This window comes from Chiloscyllium punctatum, chromosome 35, assembly GCF_047496795.1.
Source record: "Chiloscyllium punctatum isolate Juve2018m chromosome 35, sChiPun1.3, whole genome shotgun sequence".
Classification (NCBI taxonomy): Eukaryota; Metazoa; Chordata; class Chondrichthyes; order Orectolobiformes; family Hemiscylliidae; genus Chiloscyllium; species Chiloscyllium punctatum.
This window is the reverse complement of record NC_092773.1, coordinates 10,766,365-10,786,991: the sequence shown is the minus strand read 5'-3', so window position 1 is coordinate 10,786,991 and position 20,627 is coordinate 10,766,365. Positions and strand designations below refer to the sequence as shown.

Below are 20,627 nucleotides of genomic sequence, written 5' to 3'. Positions count from 1 at the left end.
CCCCATCCCCGGAGAGCTCCCCATCCCCAGAGAGATACCTATCCCAGAGAGATCCCCATCCCCAGGGACATCCCCATCCCAGAGAGATCCCCATCCCCAGAGAGATCCCCATCCCCAGAGAGATCCCTATCCCCAGAGAGATCCCCATCCCCAGAGAGATCCCTATCCCAGAGAGATCCCTATCCCAGATAGATTCCCATCCCCAGAGAGATCCCCATCCCCAGGGACATCCCTATCCCAGAGTGATCCCCATCCCCAGAGAAATCCCTATCCCCAGAGAGATCCCTATCCCAGAGAGATCCCTATCCCCAGAGAGATCCCTATCCCCAGAGAGATCCCCATCCCCAGAGAGATCCCCATCCCCAGAGAGATCCCTATCCCCAGAGAGATCCCTATCCCAGAGAGATCCCTATCCCCAGGGACATCCCCATCCCCAGGGTGATCCCCATCCCAGAGAGAACACCATCCCCAGAGAGATCCCTATCCCCAGAGAGATCCCCATCCCCAGAGAGATCCCCATCCCCAGAGAGATCCCTATCCCCAGAGAGATCCCTATCCCAGAGAGATCCCCATCCCCAGGGACATCCCCATCCCCAGGGTGATCCCCATCCCAGAGAGATCCCTATCCCCAAAGAGATCCCCATCGGAGTGTGATCCCCATCCCCAGGGTGATCCCCATCCCAGAGAGATCCCTATCCCCAGAGAGATCCCTATCCCAGAGAGATCCCCATCCCCAGGGAGATCCCTATCCCAGAGAGATCCCTATCCCCAGTGTGATCCCCATCCCCAGAGTGATCCCTATCCCAGAGAGATCCCTATCCCAGAGAGATCCCTATCCCAGAGAGATCCCTATCCCCAATGTGATCCCCATCCCCAGAGAGATCCCCATCCGCAGAGAGATCCCTATCCCAGAGAGATCCCTATCCCCAGAGAGATCCCTATCCCCAGAGAGATCCCTATCCCCAGTGTGATCCCCATCCCCAGAGAGATCCCCATCCCCAGGGAGATCTCTATCCCCAGAGAGATCCTTATCCCAGAGAGATCCCCATCCCCAGAGAGATCCCCAACCCCAGAGAGATCCCCATCCCCAGAGAGATCCTTATCCCAGAGAGATCCTTATCCCAGAGAGATCCCCATCCCAGAGAGATCCCCATCCTCAGAGAGATCCTTATCCCAGAGAGATCCCCATCCTCCGAGAGATCCCCATCCTCCGAGAGATCCCCATCCCAGAGAGATCCCCATCCCAGAGAGATCCTTATCCCAGAGAGATCCCCATCCCAGAGAGATCCCTATCCCAGAGAGATCCCCATCCTCAGAGAGATCCCCATCCCCAGAGAGATCCCTATCCCAGAGAGATCCCTATCCTCAGGGAGATCCCCATCCCCAGAGAGATCCCCATCCCAGAGAGATCCCCATCCTCAGAGAGATCCCCATCCCCAGAGAGATCCCTATCCCAGAGAGATCCCTATCCGAGTGTGATCCCCATCCCCAGAGAGATCCCTATCCCCAGAGAGATCCCTATCCTCAGGGAGATCCCTATCCCAGAGAGATCCCTATCCCCAGTGTGATCCCCATCCCCAGGGACATCCCTATCCCAGTGTGATCCCCATCCCCAGGGAGATCCCTATCCCAGAGAGATCCCCATCCCCAGAGAGATCCCTATCCCAGAGAGATCCCCATCCCCAGAGAGATCCCGATCCCCATCCCCATCCCCAGGGACATCCCCATCCCCAGAGAGATCCCTATCCCAGAGTGATCCCCATCCCCAGAGAGATCCCCATCCCCAGGGACATCCCCATCCCCAGAGAGATCCCCATCCCCAGGGACATCCCTATCCCCAGAGAGATCCCTATCCCAGAGAGATCCCCATCCCCAGGGACATCCCTACCCAAGTGTGATCCCTATCCCAGTGTGATCCCTATCCCAGAGTGATCTCTGTCCCCAGGGAGATCCCTATCCCCAGGGTGATCCTTATCCCAGAGTGATCTCTGTCCCCAGGGTGATCCCCATCCCAGGGTGATCCCTATCCCAATGTGATCCCTATTCCAGGGTGATCCCTATCCCAATGTGATCCCTATTCCAGTGTGATCCCTATCCCAGGGCGATCCCTATTCCAGTGTGATCCCTATCCCAAAGTGATCCCTATTCCAGAGTGATCTCTGTACCCAGGGTGATCCCTATCCCAATGTGATCCCTATCCCAGAGTGATTTCTGTCCCCAGGGAGATTCCTATCCCCAGGGTGATCCCTATCCCAATGTGATCCCTATTCCAGTGTGATCCCTATCCCAGGGCGATCCCTATTCCAGGGCGATCACCAGCTTCAACCCCCCTGATCCCAGGTTGATCCCCATTCCAGGTAATATGAGATCTTGCAATCCGATGGCAGGGTGATCTGTATTCCAGTGTGATTGCCATCCTCACAGCGAGATCCTAGGGCTGATTCCCATCCCAGCGTGATCCTCAGTCTCATAATCAGATCTCAGGGTGGTCCCTATTCACAGGTGATTCCCACCCCACCGCAACTCACAACACCATCCCAGGATAATCCCTTACCCAGGTGGTCCCTCACCTCACATCCCAATCCCATGGTGATCCTTATCCTGGGATGGTCCCAGTCTCATAAACTGATCCCAGAGCAATACATACCCCACCCCACATGATCCCCAAACTCACCAGCCCATCTCAGGGTTATCCCGATCCCCAGGTGACCCCCAGCCTCACAAACTGATCTCTGGGTAATCACTATCCTGGGGGATCACCAGTCTCAACCAGATATACAGTCACACAAACCAGTTCCAGAGTGATCTCTATCCTGAGCTAAACCTCAGTCTCACAACTTCATCCCAGGGTTCTCCTTGAGCATTTTGACCCCATTGCATGGTGATTCCCTCCCTACCCACCCACCCCACTTGGGGTGATTCCTCCCAGCATTACCACCCCTGACGATGTGATCCCCAGTCTCTCTTAGGTCCCATTGCTCCCCACTTCCTCCCCCTTCCTTTCCTGGTGTGATTCCCATTCTCACAGCCCCTTCCACCCTCGGGTGATCTATAATTGACACAGGGCTCACTGTAACAGTGGCCACAACTGCACAGTGAATCTGGCTGTGACAGTCTCTGTACCTCTTACAGAGATGCATTTGGGGCTGGTTGTGGTCCCTGCCATCTGTACAATGAGTGAGGCTTGCTGTGATGCTGCGAGTGAGATTAAAGCCGAGACCTCCTGTCTGACTGTGACGTTCACTGTGACTGCTTGCTGTGATGCCTTGGGAGGGCTTGCTGGGTAATCCGGTGCCGGTATGATGCAGTGGTCAGCTTAGTCTGTGATGATGGCTGCAATCCTCCATGTTGATCTCTCTCACATGGTTGGTGCTTCGCCTCATTCCATGGAGGGCCCAGAGAGGGCTTTGTCATGATGCTGGCACATTTGAGTCCTTGGGATTTGATTGATTGATTTGTTGTTGCATGTACTGAAATACAGTGAAAAGCTCTGTTTACGACAGATCATAGATAGTAAGGATGTACAGATCAAAAGGAGTCAAATAGGGGCATGCAGGTTACATTGCACAGGGTGTGCATGGTGCAAGATCAGCATTATTTGAGGCAAGAGAGTCCCTTCATCACTCTCATAACAGCCAGGAAGAAGCTGTTCCTGAACTTGCTGGTGCGTGTCTCAGGCTTCTGTACCCTCTGTCCAATGGAAGAGATTGTAGGAGATTATGTCCAGGGTGCGATGGATCTTTCATGATGTTAAAAAATCACACAACACCAGGTTATAATCCAGCAGGTATATTTGGAAGTATGAGCTTTCGGTGCACTGGTCCTTCATCAGATAGCCTTTACATGGGAGTGAGTTGTGTGAATCGAGTCCGTGGATGAAAGGTTGGCTTCTGTGGTCTGGGCTATGTATGTTGCCTTTTGTAGTTTCTTACAGTTCCAGACAGAGCAGATGCTTTACCAGGCCGTTAAGCGTCCATACAGTTTGCCTTCAATGGTGCATCTATAGACTTTGGTGAGGGTCCTTATGGACATGCTCAATGTCCCGAGCTGCCTCAGTGAGAAGAGGTGTTGTTGTGCCGCCTTGACTGTCACATCTGTGTGGAAAATCCAGAACAGTTATCATCACTCCAAGGAATGTGACATTTTCTATCCTCTCAACCTCAGTTCTATTGATATAGATGGGGGCATGTTTCTCCTCCTTTCTTTCTGAAGTTGACATTGAGAGAGAGGTCATTCTCATTGTACTACATCACCAAACTCTCTATCTCCCTTCTGTATTTTGACTTGGCGTTGTTAGATATCTGAGTCAAGAGTGTAGTGCTGGAAAAGCACAGCAGGTCAGGCAGCATCCGAGAAGCAGGAGAATCGAGATTTCAGGAGAAGCCCTTCATCAGGAATGAGACTGTAAGCTGAGGGGGTGGTGAGACAAATGGGAAGGGGCTGGGGGAAGGTAGTTGAGTCCTCATTTTTTCCTCATTGTTAGATATCTGCCCTCCTACAGTGGTGTCATCAGCAAACTTACAGATGACATTCGTTCGGAGTACAGTCGGGGGCTGAGGATGCATCCTTGGGAAGCTCCAGTGTTGGGTGTTATCACAGAGGAGGTGCAGTTACCTATCTTCACTGTTTGCAGTCTGTGGGTCAGGAAGCTGAGGATCTAGTTGCAGAGGTTCCAGAGTTTTGAGATCAGTCTGGAGGGGGTAATGGTCTTGAGGTCAATGAGCAGGAGTTTGATGTAGATGTCCTTGTTGTTCAGATGTTCCAGGGTGAGTGCAGCACTAGGGCTATGGCACCTTCTGTAACCTGTTACATTGCTGTGTGTCTGGGATTACCTGCAAGAGAGTTTGCATCAGGACTTTGAGTGAACACCAGTAAACTGGATCTGTTTTGAGTGCTCTGTGCGAGTTTCATGCTTCTTAACTTGAACCTTTTAATCCAAGTTTCATTCACTTGGAATTTCAAGTCTCCAATTGCAGTGATGAGATTGGAACTTGTGTCTCCAGGTTATCTGTACACTTCGAGATCACAAGCCCGTGGCAGACTCCAGCCTTCTGTTTCCCTGTTGTGCCACGGCCTTAACACTCAGTGCGATATCAGGATGTAATAATTGTTCTTTCTGATGAGATATGGGCTGTTTGGAAGACCGTAAACTTCCAATTTGCTGTCATGTGTGATGATGCAGACTGTATCGACGCAGGTTCCAGATCATGGGCATTATACAATGCTGTCATTTTTAAAGAACAATACATGCACAAGCAGTACAAGGAAGTGGAACGAAACATAATTCAGTTAGTTATGTCAGTCCTTTGAACATTATGTTCTTAATTGGGTGGGTCCTATTCCATTGAAATATTACAAAAGAAGTTGATATTTCAATATGTTGTGTTCTCTAAAGCCTTTTTTTTTCACCCACATTAACTATTTTCTGTGCCACTGTACTGTTCATAGTGACAGGTAGAAAGCTGTGAAGATGATAGATCATGAAGAGATCGGTTCTAGGTTTTCAGATGGAATGATTTGTGCTCATCTCTGTTCTCAACCCAGTTTCTTCGTTTTTATAATCTGTGTTTCAAAATAGATATCCATTCTTTTTTCAAATGGGGGATGGCCTGCCCTCAACAGGATATCATCTGTCTTTAGGAGAAGGTAAATGGTGCTGGAATGAAGATATATGGAATGCCAGTGAGACACAGCTGAAGCACAGTATATACTTCTGGTTACCACCCTTTGGAATAGTGTAATTGTGTCCAAGAGGGTGCAGTGGAGACTTAGAAGGGTACTTCCTAACCTGGAGAATTTTAGATATCACCAAGGTTAAGACGACAAAGGTGGTCCTTTTTGTAAAAGAGTGTGCTCCCAGTGTCTGCCTCAGCTGCCATAACACACAGTTGATATTTGCTGACAGACACCATCTACTTGGTGACTGAAGGTTACCTAGTTGAAATGTATGAAATAAGGTTAATATTAATAGGAAGGTGCCAATTCTACAAAGTTGCGAAGGCCACACAGCGTGGCATCAATGTTGGCATGGAGATTTCGAGGGGATTCAAGGGGAAGTGATTTCAGGAGGTTGTGAGGTATTTCCAGCTATCAGGCAGTGTGATCGGGTGAATGACATAATTCTAGAATCCATCATTAAGGATGAGGTATCTAAATTCTTGGAAGAGCAGAGTCTGATTAGAACAAGTCAACATGGATTTAGTAAAGGGAGGTCATGCCTGACAAACCTGTTGGAATTTTTTGAAGAGGTAACAAGTAGGTTAGACCAGGGGAACCCAGTGGATGTGGTCTATCTGGACTTTCAAAAGGCCTTTGATAAGGTGCCACACGGGAGACTGCTGAGCAAGGTGAGGGCCCATGGTGTTCGAGGTGAGCTGCTGGGATGGATTGAGGATTGGCTATCTAACAGAAGGCAGAGAGTTGGGATAAAAGGTTCTTTTTCAGAATGGCAGCCGGTGACGAGCGGTGTCCCGCAGGGTTCGGTGCTGGGGCCACAGCTGTTCGCATTATATATTAATGATTTGGATGAGGGAACCGGGGGCATTCTAGCGAAGTTTGCCGATGATACAAAGTTAGGTAGACAGGCAGGTAGTACTGAGGAAGTGGGGAGGCTACAGAAGGATCTAGACAGGTTGGGAGAGTGGTCCAGGAAATGGCTGATGGAATTTAACGTGAGCAAGTGCGAGGTCTTGCACTTTGGCAAAAAGAATATAGGAATGGACTACTTTCTAAATGGTGAGAAACTTAATAAAGCCAAAGCACAAAGGGATCTGGGAGTGCTAGTCGAGGATTCTCTAAAGGTAAACATGCAGGTTGAGTCTGTGATTAAGAAAGCGAATGCAATGTTGTCTCTTATCTCAAGAGGGTTGGAATATAAAAGCAGAGATGTACTACTAAGACTTTATAAAGCTCTGGTTAGGCCCCATTTGGAGTACTGTGTCCAGTTTTGGTCCCCACACCTCAGGAAGGACATACTGGCACTGGAACGTGTCCAGCGGAGATTCACACGGATGATCCCTGGAATGACAGGTCTAGCATATGAGGAACGGCTGAGGATACTGGGGTTGTATTTGTTGGAGTTTAGAAGATTAAGGGGAGATCTAATAGAGACGTACAAAATAATACATGGCTTTGAAAAGGTGGATGCTAGAAAATTGTTTCTGTTAGGCGAGGAGACTAGGACCCGTGGACACAGCCTTAGAATTAGAGGGGGTCATTTCAGAACGGAAATGCGGAGACATTTCTTCAGCCAGAGAGTGGTGGGCCTGTGGAATTCATTGCCACGGAGTGCAGTGGAAGCCGGGACGCTAAATGTCTTCAAGGCCGAGATTGATAGGTTTTTGTTGTCTAGAGGAATTAAGGGCTACGGGGAGAACGCTGGCAAGTGGAGCTGAAATGCGCATCAGCCATGATTGAATGGCGGAGTGGACTCGATGGGCCGAATGGCCTTACTTCCACTCCTATGTCTTATGGTCTTAAACCTCTGAACAATTGGATAGGCACTTCAAGCGCTCTAACTTACAAGGCTGAAAATTCGGTGCAGGAGCATCAGTGGGACTTGGCTGGGCAGCAGTGTGATGGCCAGCAGAGACTAATGATGGACCAAATGGCCTCCTCCCATGTTGTAAATTTGTATTGATTCAGCGAGTTTGACTATTTTTCTGTCTCCATTTCACCGATTCATTAACCAGTGGAAACAGTTTCTTATTCATGTCTCAGAGTGATGATTCATTTCCTTCAGCACATTACATACTGCTTTTGGGTCAAGTTTTGGGTGTAAGTATTGAAATGGGTGTTTCTCTGGAAAGCTTGAAGCATGCTTCATAACTTGGAAGGATGAAAACTTGCTTCCTCATTGAGCTGTTAGGCTGGAGCTCAGAAAGCAATTCTCCCCCTCAGCAAAGGCTGGTCAGATGCAATTGAGGTAGAGTCAGAGTGAATGAAATTACTATGAAAGTCACACTGGGTGCCAATTCGGGTTTGGCACTGAAGTCAACTTCCTTGCAATTAACCAATAAATCAGTCCTCAGTCTTAAACTGATTTGGTAGATAGATTGGAATGTGAATAAAAACTCAAAACGAGAGGAAATTTTAATGATATTGCAAGTAACCTTACAAGTTGAACTCTGTTTGAATCGCACCCCAGTCTCAGCCACTTCGTTCTCACTCTGTATCCAGCCCTTACTCCTCCTGAATTTGCATGATAGTTTATGTTGATCACTGTGTTGTCATTGAGAACTGAAAGACTTGTCCATTTTGTTTATTTACTGTCGTCATTGAGCTCCATCGGATGAATAGTCATCAAGTATCTGGTGACTACTCGCTGTCAAAGAACCCAATGTCAGCATCAAACAATGCTCAATTGAGGGCTGAGCCAAACTGTTCTCCAAAATTGTGCCTTAACTCTTCCAAAGTGTTGGCCACTCCCAGTGGATCAAATCTCAATTTCACAACCGAATTAATGGTAGTCTTGTGCTGTTGGCTCATATCCACTACAAAGCAGGTCAACACTCTTGCCAACCAGCAAACAGTAGAAACCTTCATCTCATTCAAGCGGCCTGCATTGAAGGCACACCTCCAGAGGTGGGAGCATAGAGTACTCATTCATTGTACGATGCAATCCTTGCAAGCAGCTTAATTTGGTACCAACAAACAGGTAAACATTTCCAGGGAGGAGAATGTGAGCACCACAGATGCTGGAGATCAGAATTGAATAGTGTGGTGCTGGATGAAGGGCTTCTGCCCGAAATGTCGATTCTCCTGCTCCTTGGATGTTGCCTGACCAGCTGTGCTTTTCCAGCACCACACTCTTCAAGGTAAACATTTTCAGCCTGAACCAATAGAGTGTTCCCAATGCAAAAATGGCCACTGTGACCACATACATACGTGCATTTTGCACCTGTAAGTCCTGTGGGCATAGTGTTAAATTTTAAATCAGTTGTTAGATTTAGGGAAACACAGAAACACTTATAATCTCTCTGAATTTCTTTGGTTGATGAGTCACTGGTTTACTGAAAAGAAGGCTGATTATTGTTCAGGCAATGTCATGTTACACCTTTGAAAGACTGGACTATTTAACATTAGCCAGTAAAACGTACAAACTGATTGATTGTAATTGTTGCTGTGTTTTTCCAGGATTTTACAACTATTTCAAAATTTAATGGAATTGCTATGGCCTACTTGTTTTCTACTTGGAATGAATTTCAGCGCAATGAATGCAGTGGTTTTGTCACACTGAGTCAGGTGCAGTTCTGTTACCTTTCACACTAGTGCATTGCAATATAAAACCTAGCAGTGGCATTGCTGGTGAACCTACCCATCCAACTGGGGAGCTCAAATCAAATGCAGCAGCATATCCTTTTCTTTCTTCTACTCCTTTTTGGAAGCCATAAATCTTTTCTTCAGGTCCATGTAGAAAACCAATCATTTTCACATTCAGACTTCTAATTATAATTCCTTCATTCTTTGCTGTGACCTTTTCTCTGAGATCCACCCTTTGCTCCCACTGTACATAGAAGGCTGAACAAAGCATTCTAGCTTTGGCAAAAAAAATGTTCATATCACCTTAATTCACAGTACTAAAGACTATAACCAATACAGTATGCTCTGCTATAATGCATTTCCTTCAATGCAAATTAGCTATAATGCGATTGAAGAATTTAGAGCATTATTTGTAGAATGCCAACTTTCCTTACCTGTATTGGCTATAACGCTATTCTGGTCCCATTGGTTTAAATGGTGCTGCCAATACACAATTTTTGCATACCACGGGATCGCGCAGGAATGGAATTATGATGTTATATCAGAACAGACTTTAGGCTGGGATATGACCAATAGGCTGGGTTTCCTTCACCTTCAAAAAGAGAAGTTGGAAGAAGGATGTATTTGAATCATTGATTAAATGTTTTAGGGGGCTCGATTTTTCCACTTGTGAGAAAGAGTTAAACTCGAGCCATCCTGTGGAGCGAATCACCAAAATGTCCAACAAGGAATTTAAAAAGACGTTTCGTCAAAGCATGGCAAGAATTTGGTCTCCGTGACAGGGAATTGTTGAGGTCAGAGTCATGGGTGAAGGCAATTTAGGGAATTACATGAAGGTGAAACAAATTGAGGGCGCGTTCAGGAAGATGAGAAGGAGCATGTGTATTAACATGCAGATGCCGCTGCTAATAAAGGCCATCCTACAAGCCTTCTTAACCACTTAATTGGCCTGTCCCACTGCCTTAGGGACTGGTTGTTGTGCACATCAAGTTTGCTCTGATCCTCATATTTGCAGGGTCCAACTGTTCTTCATGTATTTCCTTGCTTTGTTTATCCTGCCCAAGTGCATCGCCCCACATGTATCTGGAATGAATTTCATTTGCCACTGATCAGCCTATCTGACCAAACCATATATATCCTTGTGTAGTCCAAGGCTGTCCTGCTCACCATTTACCACTCCATCAATTTATATATTGTATGTCAACCCTCCTACATTCAAATCTTAATTTTTCATACCACACACAGCAAGGCTCCCAATACTGATCCCTGCGGAACCCCACTGTACACAGGCTTTCAGTCATAAAAATATCCCTCCATCATCAGCTTCTGCTTCCTTTCACTCGGTTAATTCTGTGTCCAATTTACCATATCTTCTGAGCGTGGCAAAGGCCATTGCAAATTCCAGGCAGCGGGCTTTGGAACTGACTGCCTCCCCCTTTTCCATGGTTAGGTCTGTGTCATTGGAGAGAAAATGTGTGATGTCTGCTGGTGTCTTCCGCAACTTCTGCAGGGGAGAAGCATTGAAAATAGGAGCAGAAGTAGATCGCTCAGCCCAACGAGCCTGCCCTGGCATTCAAGGTGATCATGGCTGAGCATCCAACTCAATACCCTGTTCCCACTTTCTCCCCAATACCTAACAACTACGCCAAACTCCTTCTTGAAAACATTCAATCTTTAGGCTCAGCTGTTTTCTGCAGCAGGCTCACACACGATGGGTGAAGAAATTAGTCCTGATCTCTTAAGAACCAGGAGCACAAGTAAGGCAATTCATCCTCTTGAACCTGCACCATTTAACACAGTCATAGAACATGGAGCATTACAGTGCAGTACAGGCCCTTCGGATCTTGATGTTGCTGTGACCTGTGTAACAATGCTGAAGCCTATCTAACCTACACTATTCCATTCTTGTCCATACGCCTATCCAATGACCATTTCAATGTCCTTAAATTTGGCGAGTCAACTGCTGTTGCAGGCAATACATTCCGCACCCCTACTACTCCGAGTAAGGAAACTACCTCTGACATCTGTTCTATAAAAAATCACCCCTCAATTTAAAGCTATAGCTCCTCGTGCTAGCCATTGTCATCTGAGGGAAAAGGCATGGCTGATCTTGTCACGCTGTCAACTCTACTTTTCTGTTCGCTCCCCATAACCCTTTAACCTCCCCTGACTAATACCCAAACCTTTGGATGGAAGACATAAGAAGTACGTTCAGAGACAAACTGGCCTTTTGACTGACTGCCTTTTTGCACAGCAAGATTCCCATCCCCAGGCCATCCGCCACCAACATGTAATTTGAAATCAAATGTCACTTTTTCTGAAATGCTCCAACAAAGGGGTTGCCAAATTGTCAATTTTGTTAATTGGTCTTCGAAGAGAGACTGCTGGGATACTGGCAGGAAGAGGATGTACATAACAGGGAAAGATGCAGTTTTAACTTGAGTTGAAAAGTGACCCATGATTGTTAATCATTCCCATCCTGACAATCTTCTCCATTTTCTGATGAGGATGCACACCTGAAGTGACAATTATATTTTTAGTCTGATGGTGTTAAAAGCTGAGCTTTATATTTCACTGATTAAATTATATTTTTTCCCTGAAAACTTCAACAGATTTTAGCTCAGTGATACATAAATCCATCCTTTGAGGAAGTTGGAGAATGTAAAAAATTGTAACATTTTTATTTCACCATTTTATGTGAAGAATTGCAGACTCTTAACTAACCTTAAAGCAAAATGGTTGGCCTTCAGAATGTGTAGGCTGTTAAGTCAATCAGTGAACTGTAACATTTGAAAATGTGTCAATGATTTTCTTTTCACCCTGCTTTTTCAGAGTAAAGTGTTGTCACTCCCAACCTCTGCACCAAGATGCACCTCCATCACCAGACAGGAATCCGCTTGTCTCTTCAAAGGTTTGATTAATAAAAGGAAGAGTCTATGTCCAATTGGTGTATTCCCTCTTGAGAGCTTCAGTTTCCATCCCATGTCTCCCAGTGCATCTCACCTGAGAGTCAAGTGTGGACATAAGCACATGTGACATACTCCATTCAGGAGCACTGGTTGCCAGTCATATTTGTGTCTTTCGTCCTCCACTTTTCTCGCGTCACTGATAGCTGGGCTTGGGGGCCAGTCATGCAAACACAACCACACTTGGACAAAAAATAACAATCTGAAAAACCAGGGCAGACCATGAAACATTTCATTTTACTTAAATTTGGATTGTTCTGATTGAGAGTCCAACCCAGGATGTTAAACCTGAGCTATGTCTAAGTGTATAAAATGATTCAAAATGGTGTGACGCCAAGATCGCAGTGATCTACCTTTCATAGCCAAGAACGTGTAATTCCCATACCTACTTCCTGGATACTTAATGATTCCAAAACTGAGAACCAGCCTTTGTTTGGTTCAATGATATGTCATGTGCAGAATTTACTTGTTACCTGAGTTCTTTGTCAGAGTATATCTGCCAGTTTAATAGCAGGATATCAGCATGCCTGACATTCAACAATGTTATGGACCAGACCAAACCCCCCCACAGACTAATTTCATAAAATAGCCTTGACCCTCACTTTTTCTTAATTTAAAGGTAATTGTAAGGTGTTGCATTCCGGATTCAATTTGATTGGTTGAACAGCTCAACTTCAAGCAAAACAAACTTTATTTTTACACTACAGTTAAAATGCAGACAAAATAAAAGAGTTGGCTTCACTGTAACTCCATGGAAATGCTTAACAAATTATAACCACTGCTAATTAACTGTCACACGATAGCAACATCCATAAACACACAGTTGGCAGAACCAAATTCAGCAGAATAGATTGTCTCCCATTCAATTCTAGCAGCACAAAGAGAACCCCAGCTTTTAGCTGCAACAGAGAAAGGAATTAGAGCACCCACATCCAGCTTCAAATGCAAATCCCAACAAATGCAGAAAATCGAATCTGAAAGTCTTGGTTCTATGGGAGTTATACCCATCTAGCTTCTACTGTTGTTCCTACTGAGAAGAAAAACCCAAGGCCTCACAATCTGTATACTTGATTAGCTTTGAGCAGACCACTCTTCACCTCTGTCTCAACCTTTCTTCATTCCAAAAAAGGACAAAATACACCTCTTAAAGTCATAGTGTTGTCAGAGCAACATGTTGGAGGAGGTACGTTGCAAAAAATATTCCTCTTGTGCAGTGCAATAATGATACACCCATTGAATTTTCGTGTACAGGGTGTGCAGCGTTAAGGAGATGAGTTGGCTGATATTGTGGAGGAGATCGGATTCGATATTGATTTTTGTGATCCCACTTACAACAGCCTTGCTGAGTTTTTGTGAGCGTATCGGATGGTATTCCGAGCTCTCAACCAACCCTTGTTTACTTTTGGCAGAAGCAGTACATCACTGCAGAAAGTGACCATTTCAGCTTCCATCTTTACTTCATGTGGTGGCATTTATTGTTCACTTGTACCTGCCTACATGTAGAACAATCCACATTTTCAGTGGCCAAACAGTTGAAGCAATCTGATTGAGTCAGTTCATCGAGCCACTGAGAAAATGTACTGTCCAGGAGGGTGGTGGAGACTGCGATCATCAAATATGTTCAAGGTTGAATCAGGTTGTTGGGTTGGCTGGCAGGAAAGTGGAGCTGGGGTGGTGTTCAAATCAGCGGTGATCTTTTTGAACAGTGGAGCTGTTGTGCATCCAAAGGATCCTGGAGGGTGTCAGGATTTATGGCAGAATTTGAGAAAATGAGCTTGTACCATACATTGTTGAAAAGGCCAATAGTTCCTGTTCAACTCCCCTGAGATGCTGTGTTCAATAATCCTTTCAGATGGTGGGTTTGGTGGCATCACGTGTAGAGAAGTGTCAGCTAGAGCAATCGTGCTACTGCTGCCATTGATGTTGTCAAACCCTGTGTTAAATCTACTGAGCTGTGAAACTATTCTGTGACCTTCCAAATAAAGGATATCAGTCAGGTAGGACCAGATTAAATTCATTTGGTAGAGCTCAGGTGTCCAGACTCTGATATTCATGCCTGTAACAAGTACCTATACTGCAGTCCCTCATCATTCACTGTCAAAAGTTATAGTCCACAGTTGAAGTTATTTCTTGCAAAGTACCTTGCAATGTTTTTGTTAGCAGAGATGCATTATGTGTCGACGTTTTGCGATATTCAATTATTTGATTCAGACGTGGAAGTCCAGCTTCCTATTGACAGCCATTTGGGGACGATGGTGGTGGAATGGCAAAGTCACAGGATTATTTATCCAGATTCCCAGGCTGCTGTGATGGATTCACATCTACTATGATAAATGGTAACATTGCAATCCAATAAAAATCTGGAATTAAAAAACGTCTAATGATGACTATGCAACTTTGGCAGTGATGCCATCATAGCATGAGCAAAGAAATAGCGTATGCATCTTTTGAACTGAGTTTTCAGCTTGAATATTAGCTCGCTAAGAAACAAACCAATCTCCATTTCCTCTGCCTTGACATGAAATAACAACAGCTTTGTTGATGACAGGCCCACTCTGTAAATACTGAGCAAGTCAGCAGGAGAGGTTTCTGACCTTGCAGCCGAACTCCAAACGTGCAGGTATAGTAGACATTAAGCAAGTACAGAGATCATGAAAGGAATAGTGTTGAGCTTCACTGGTAAAATGCAGAGGCAGAGGTCAGAGCTGATTGGGGAATTGATGTGGGAACCAAGAGGAAGCGTGGGGTCAGGTTTCTCGTCATAATGGAGGCGTTCAGCAAAGTGGTCATCTGGTGTCCATTTGCTCTTGATTTATTCCAAGGCCACACAAACCTCTTGTTCCCATTTGATACATGCACCAAAACTACAAAGAAGTCATTGCATGATGTGGGCGCATGTACAGGAACCAGGTCCTATTCCATTTGGGGTCAAAGAGTGGTGCTGGAAAAGCACAGCCAGTCAGGCAGCATCCGAGGAGCAGGAGAATCGATGTTTCAGACAGAAGGTTTTCATCACTTTCTCGTGTTCCATTTGAAGTTTTTGGGTTTAGGTATAAGTGTATTGTTAATGGAAATTGGCAAATGCTGGTGGGGACCACATTCCTGATAGAATGGAATATTTGGATAACAGAGTAAATTGGAGCAGAATCTTGAGATCCCCAGTGAATGCCAGACTATTGTTATTCTTTCAGTTGTTAAGCTGCATTGATTTTTGTACTCTCTGATTTCAAAAGTGCGTTTTTTCACCTTGGCAAAAATCTGTCTTTCCAATTGAGAATGAGAGACTGAAAGGTTCTCTTATGTGTGTTTATGTTGACAGGAATCTTTGCATACCTGAATTACCATGTACCCAGGACAAGGAGGGAGATTCTGGAAACTCTCATCAAGGGGCTTCAGCGTCTCGAGTACCGCGGATATGATTCTGCCGGCAAGTGCACAGATTTTAGTTTGTTGAATTTGTTTTCTTTCTTCAGCAGAATCAGGCCCCGCTAGCTGGGTCAGCCTTGGAGGAGATGGTGATGAGCTGCCTTCTTAAACCATTTCAGTCTTTGTGGTACAATTATATCCTCAGCCCTGTGAGGGAGGGAGTTGTTAAGTTCACCCTAGACCATGTCCTCTCATAATCATGAAACTGAGTAATTGACTGCTTTGAAATGTTGTTATTGCTTGCCGTGTGTCACTAGAGTTCACGCTGGCACTGCCTCACAGTTGTTCTGATCAACTCAGCCTACTATCTCACTTCTGAGACATTTCACATCTGCAAACCCTCTGATCAGAGTACTCCTGGATGATAAATTTCCACATCCATGGAAAGGCATTCCAGGGTGGATGTTTGTAACTTTTAATACTTTTTCGTTTTTGTTTTCTCAATTGTCTTTCCCCTTCCTGTTGATGAAATATTCAAACATTTTGATTGACTTTATTTTTGCAATGAACTGATTACTGCACCATCTGAGCAACCCGGTGGTCTGACTGATCTGAAGTATACTTGAGGGGAACCTGAGAAACAGTGGAAAGGGAGAGAGGACAGAAGTATATCCTCATACCAACCTGAGAGCTTTCCAGATTTGCGAAATCCTGAACAATAATAATGCAGACTGGGCAAAGATGGGAGGAGGGTGTCTCCTCAAATGGTTCAAACCTTAAATCACCTTTTGCTTCTTATTTGGTTCTTCAGCTGCTTCTGAGTTTGTTTCTCTGCCATATTCTGAGCAGTTTTTTTTTGCCTTTTGCCAGGTGTTGGAATCGATGGTGGAAATGACAAGAACTGGGAGAATAATGCACGTCAGATCCATCTGATCAAGAAGAGTGGAAAGGTCAAAGCCTTGGAGGATGAAATTGAAAGTAGGTCTTTTAGCGTGTAGATGGTGTCCGATAATCTCAAACAGTGTTGGCTTGGTCTGTGACAGAAGGGTTTCTGACTATAGTGGTGCACAGTGAAGCATGGCTGTCACACCATCAATGACAAGATTAACTCAAACATTTCAGAGACTAACAAGTGTGATGCCTTACCAATACATCATCAATGGCTTTTGCTTGGCGCCCTTCACCATATATTAGAGGTTTTCCCATTTGTTCCAAAGTGGACCACTCTGCTCTTTGTAATGACACAGTTAAAAATCACACAACATTAGATTATAGCCCAACAGGTTTATCTGGAAGTACTAGCTTTCGGAGCGCTACTCCTTCAGTCATCGTCCACAGGCCAGTTTTGAGGTTATTTCAAACAGTTCTCGTTCATTACCCAAAGTCAAGGACAAAAGACTGTTTGATTGTATCAATTCGACAATACCTTAAAGTTAAAGGAGGAGGAGAAAATGAGGACTACACATGCTGCAAATCAGAGTTGAAAGCGTGGCGCTGGAATACCTGAAATTAAAGGGCAGGCAATAACTGCAAATATTGATGCTCATTCTTCTGCATATTGTCACATGAAAAAAAATGACAAGTGAGAGGTAAAGATGCTTAAGCTGAAACACAGGACACCTTTGACAAGGTATCAAGCTGCATTTGCTTTCACGGTTGCTATTTGCCAGAAAAAAGCTCTGCTCAACCTGGTACTGACCCATCCATGACAGCATCATATCCTGCTGTATAACTGTGTCTGCACTTCAGAAGTACTTCACTGACTGGAAAGAGCTTTGAAATGTCCAATTGTTATGAAAAGCAGGATATAAATGCAAGTCTTTCTTGATTTTTGTCCAAAGCAAAGTGACACCATGAACCACGTTGGCTTAGTTAACTAGTTGCAGCCAGCGTAGCACCTGTACAACCTGCTCTTTGGAAGTACGCAGCCTTCAACTCTCTTTCCTGATTAACAGTGACTCTTGGCAGAAAGCATTGGTGTGTGGATGCCAGATAAGGACCTGATCATTCTCCAGTTTAATGCCCTGCGTGAATTTAATTGGTATTCTGACACACAGAAGAGTGATACACACCCCAGGTATCAAACAACTGCTCGCGACACATCCTGGAGAAGATCAAATTGGAATGAGGTTCAGATATCAAAAACAATTATACAATAAGTATGCTTAAGGGAGGATCTTAGGTAGGTTGTTTCCCCCAAAGCATTTCATTCAAAAACCAGAACAGGGGATATAGACACAATATTTTCATCCATGACAGAGCAAGAAGTGAGAAGAAATTAAGTTGTGACGCAGGGATATCTTTAAGAGATTGAGGCAATCATCTTCTGAGATGATTTGCTTGAGAACCAAACTTACACCCTTAAGTACAAAACTGAGCTGTTTGTCACATAAGTCTCTCAGCAACAAAGCAGCAGTGATTCTCCCACCAGTCAGGAAATGTCCTGCTAAACAGATCAGACTGTTAATTTTAATTTTCGGGGCGTTAAGCAACTGTTTGAATTATGGGAAGGAATGCAAATGAAAGCTTTCAAGCAAATTTCTTGCAGCAAATGATTAAGTCAAAATCTGTGCAGAAATTTGTCCTGTTTATAGCAGTGACCTATACTTGGCTAAACAAGGCTGAAAAGACACTATGCCATGGAAATGCAATGAGTTCAATTGCTTTGTCTGAGATTAATCAGCCTGCTAAGATCTTCCTGCATCTCCATGCCAGGCATGGCCCACATCAGCACCCTTTTCTCATGCATTCCCTTTCAAAATTTGGTTTCTTGTTCCCCCAGTCCTGCTGGATACAAGGCAGAAAGCTTTGATTCCTTGTTCCTCTGAATAAACATGCTGTACTCTGGAGCTATGGATAATTATGCTAGAGGTTCCAATATCCTCTACATCGCACAGCTGACAAGGAACCTTTTCTCTTCCTGCCTGCCATTAATGATATTCACTGTCCATAATTTGTTGTCAACTTACGCAAATCAAAATAACATTTAGACCATGCAGAGTTTATTTTTTCATTATACCCATGGTAGCTTAAGCAATTAGAGAATTTTCCATTATGATGTAATAAAATCGTTTGAAGCACAAACTCTCTCTGAACTGAGCTCAGAAAACACAGCCACCAACCTGGGAAGGCTGAGATGAGAGACATTAGAATCTGAACCCACCTTCGACTGCTTTCAAAGCAATAAATAAATCTCGAAGGAAATGTTCAAGGATCCCTCGGGTCAGATGTTGTCTTCAGCAGTTCCTGAGAAACAGGAGCTAGAGAAGGCCATTTGGCCATTAAGCCTGCTCCACCATTCATTCAGATTGTAGCTGACCTGAATCTGGCCTACGCCACACTTTACTGTCTGTCACTACAAGCCCTTGCCAATCAAATATATTTTCATGTTATCCTTGAATAGATTCAATGGCCCATCCTTCACTGGTGTGCATGGAAGTGGTAGCCAAGGTTGTCACCGTTTGAGACAATTCTTCCTCATCTGCATCTCAGATCAGTGATCCCTTATTTTTAAACTTGATTCTGTACCCCTGTGAAGGGAAGCATCCTGGCAGCATCTGTCCCGTCAAGACCCTCAGTCTTAAATTTTGAACAATGTTGTTTGAAACATCACTAAGTATATCCTGCTTAATCTTTTGCTCATAGAGAACTGTTTCATCCTAGGAATTAGCTAATGAACCTGGTCTGAAACTGTTTTCAAAGCAAGTATTTCGCTCCTGAAATGACCAGATCAAAACTTGTGATCCTTCAGGTGTCATCTCCCCTACAAAGCTGTAACAGAACTTCACTACTTGTATCTTTGGTTCCTCCTGGATTGAAGACCAAGTTTTCCTTGTTGTGCCTGTATGCTAACTCTTCGTGATTCATAAACTGGGATACCCTGATCCCCATATACCAAAGCACTTTGCAGTTTTTCTCCAACTAAGTAATATTGTCTCTCTCTATTCTTAGTGCCAAACTAGAAAACGTGAATTTTTCCACAGAACAAGATGTGTCAAATTTTTGTTCATTCACTTTACCTATCTATACCACTTTTCAGACCTCTTGTTTCTTCCTCATAGCTTGCTCACTTGCTATCTGAGAATAGTCAGGAAATTGCTTGCAATATACTCAATCGCTTCATCCAAGTCATGGATATTGAGAAATGAAGGCGAAATGCTGTGGAGCTGGAAGGAAACACAGAGGAGAAGTCATACCAGATTTGAAACTCTGTTTCTTTCTCCACAGATGCAGATAGACATGCTGAGGTTCTCTAGCTCTTTCTGTCTTTGATTCGAGACATCCATAATATTGCCTCCGTCATGGATTCTGGCCTTTTCCTCATTATGTATGTTTGACCAGTTGGTCCATACAGCTGGACCAGAAGGTCTTGGTTCAAATCCAGCTTTCCCACTAATTTTCTGCCTGGATTCTGATGTCTGAAAGTGGCACAGTTTCTGGAACTAGAAGTCTGTGCTGAGAACTGAACAGACTTCCTAATATTTCTAAAGGTCCGAATTGACACATCTTGAACAGGTTGAAAAATATCTCGAGCGAATGCATCCAGTATATCTGCAGCCACATCCTTTCAGACCCAAAGTGCAGATCATTAGATTGGGGGAAGCAGGGGCTGGTCATCAGCCTTTCAACCCATCAGTTTTCAAAGTATGTTTTTCATTGGGATTCCTCTGTCTTTCCCTTTTGCCTCCTGGTATTGCACATTTTTTGGGTGCTTTTGTTTCTTCTGCCTTGATTGCAGACTCACTTGTTCAAACTGTCTGCCATTTCCATGTTTCTCATCATTCATTCCCCATTCTCACCCTTTGAGAAACTAACATTCACTTTTTGCCAGTTTGTCCTTTCTTGGAGAATCTTTTGCTGTCTTTTTATGTTTTTTGCAATTTTTATTCTATCAGATTCCAACATTTTCATTTTATTTAGTCGTAATTTGCTGGTAACTAAACTTTCCCTCAGTTCTCTGGTTTCTTACTAATCAGCATTACATGTTTTTTTAAAATTTGTTTTTCTGAATGCCTGGTCACATGTTTGATATCT

The 20,627-nt window shown here is 44.4% G+C and overlaps 1 protein-coding gene across 1 annotated transcript in view; it reads left to right on the top strand.

Annotated features, from left to right (window-relative positions):
* Positions 1 to 20,627, top strand: part of LOC140459643 (glutamine--fructose-6-phosphate aminotransferase [isomerizing] 1) — a 79,119-nt gene that overhangs the window by 5,163 nt on the left and 53,329 nt on the right. Inside the window, exons 2-3 of the mRNA XM_072553956.1 lie at positions 15,547 to 15,654; positions 16,464 to 16,571. Coding sequence (XP_072410057.1) covers positions 15,547 to 15,654; positions 16,464 to 16,571 — 216 coding nt within the window. The remainder of the gene's footprint in view (positions 1 to 15,546; positions 15,655 to 16,463; positions 16,572 to 20,627) is intronic.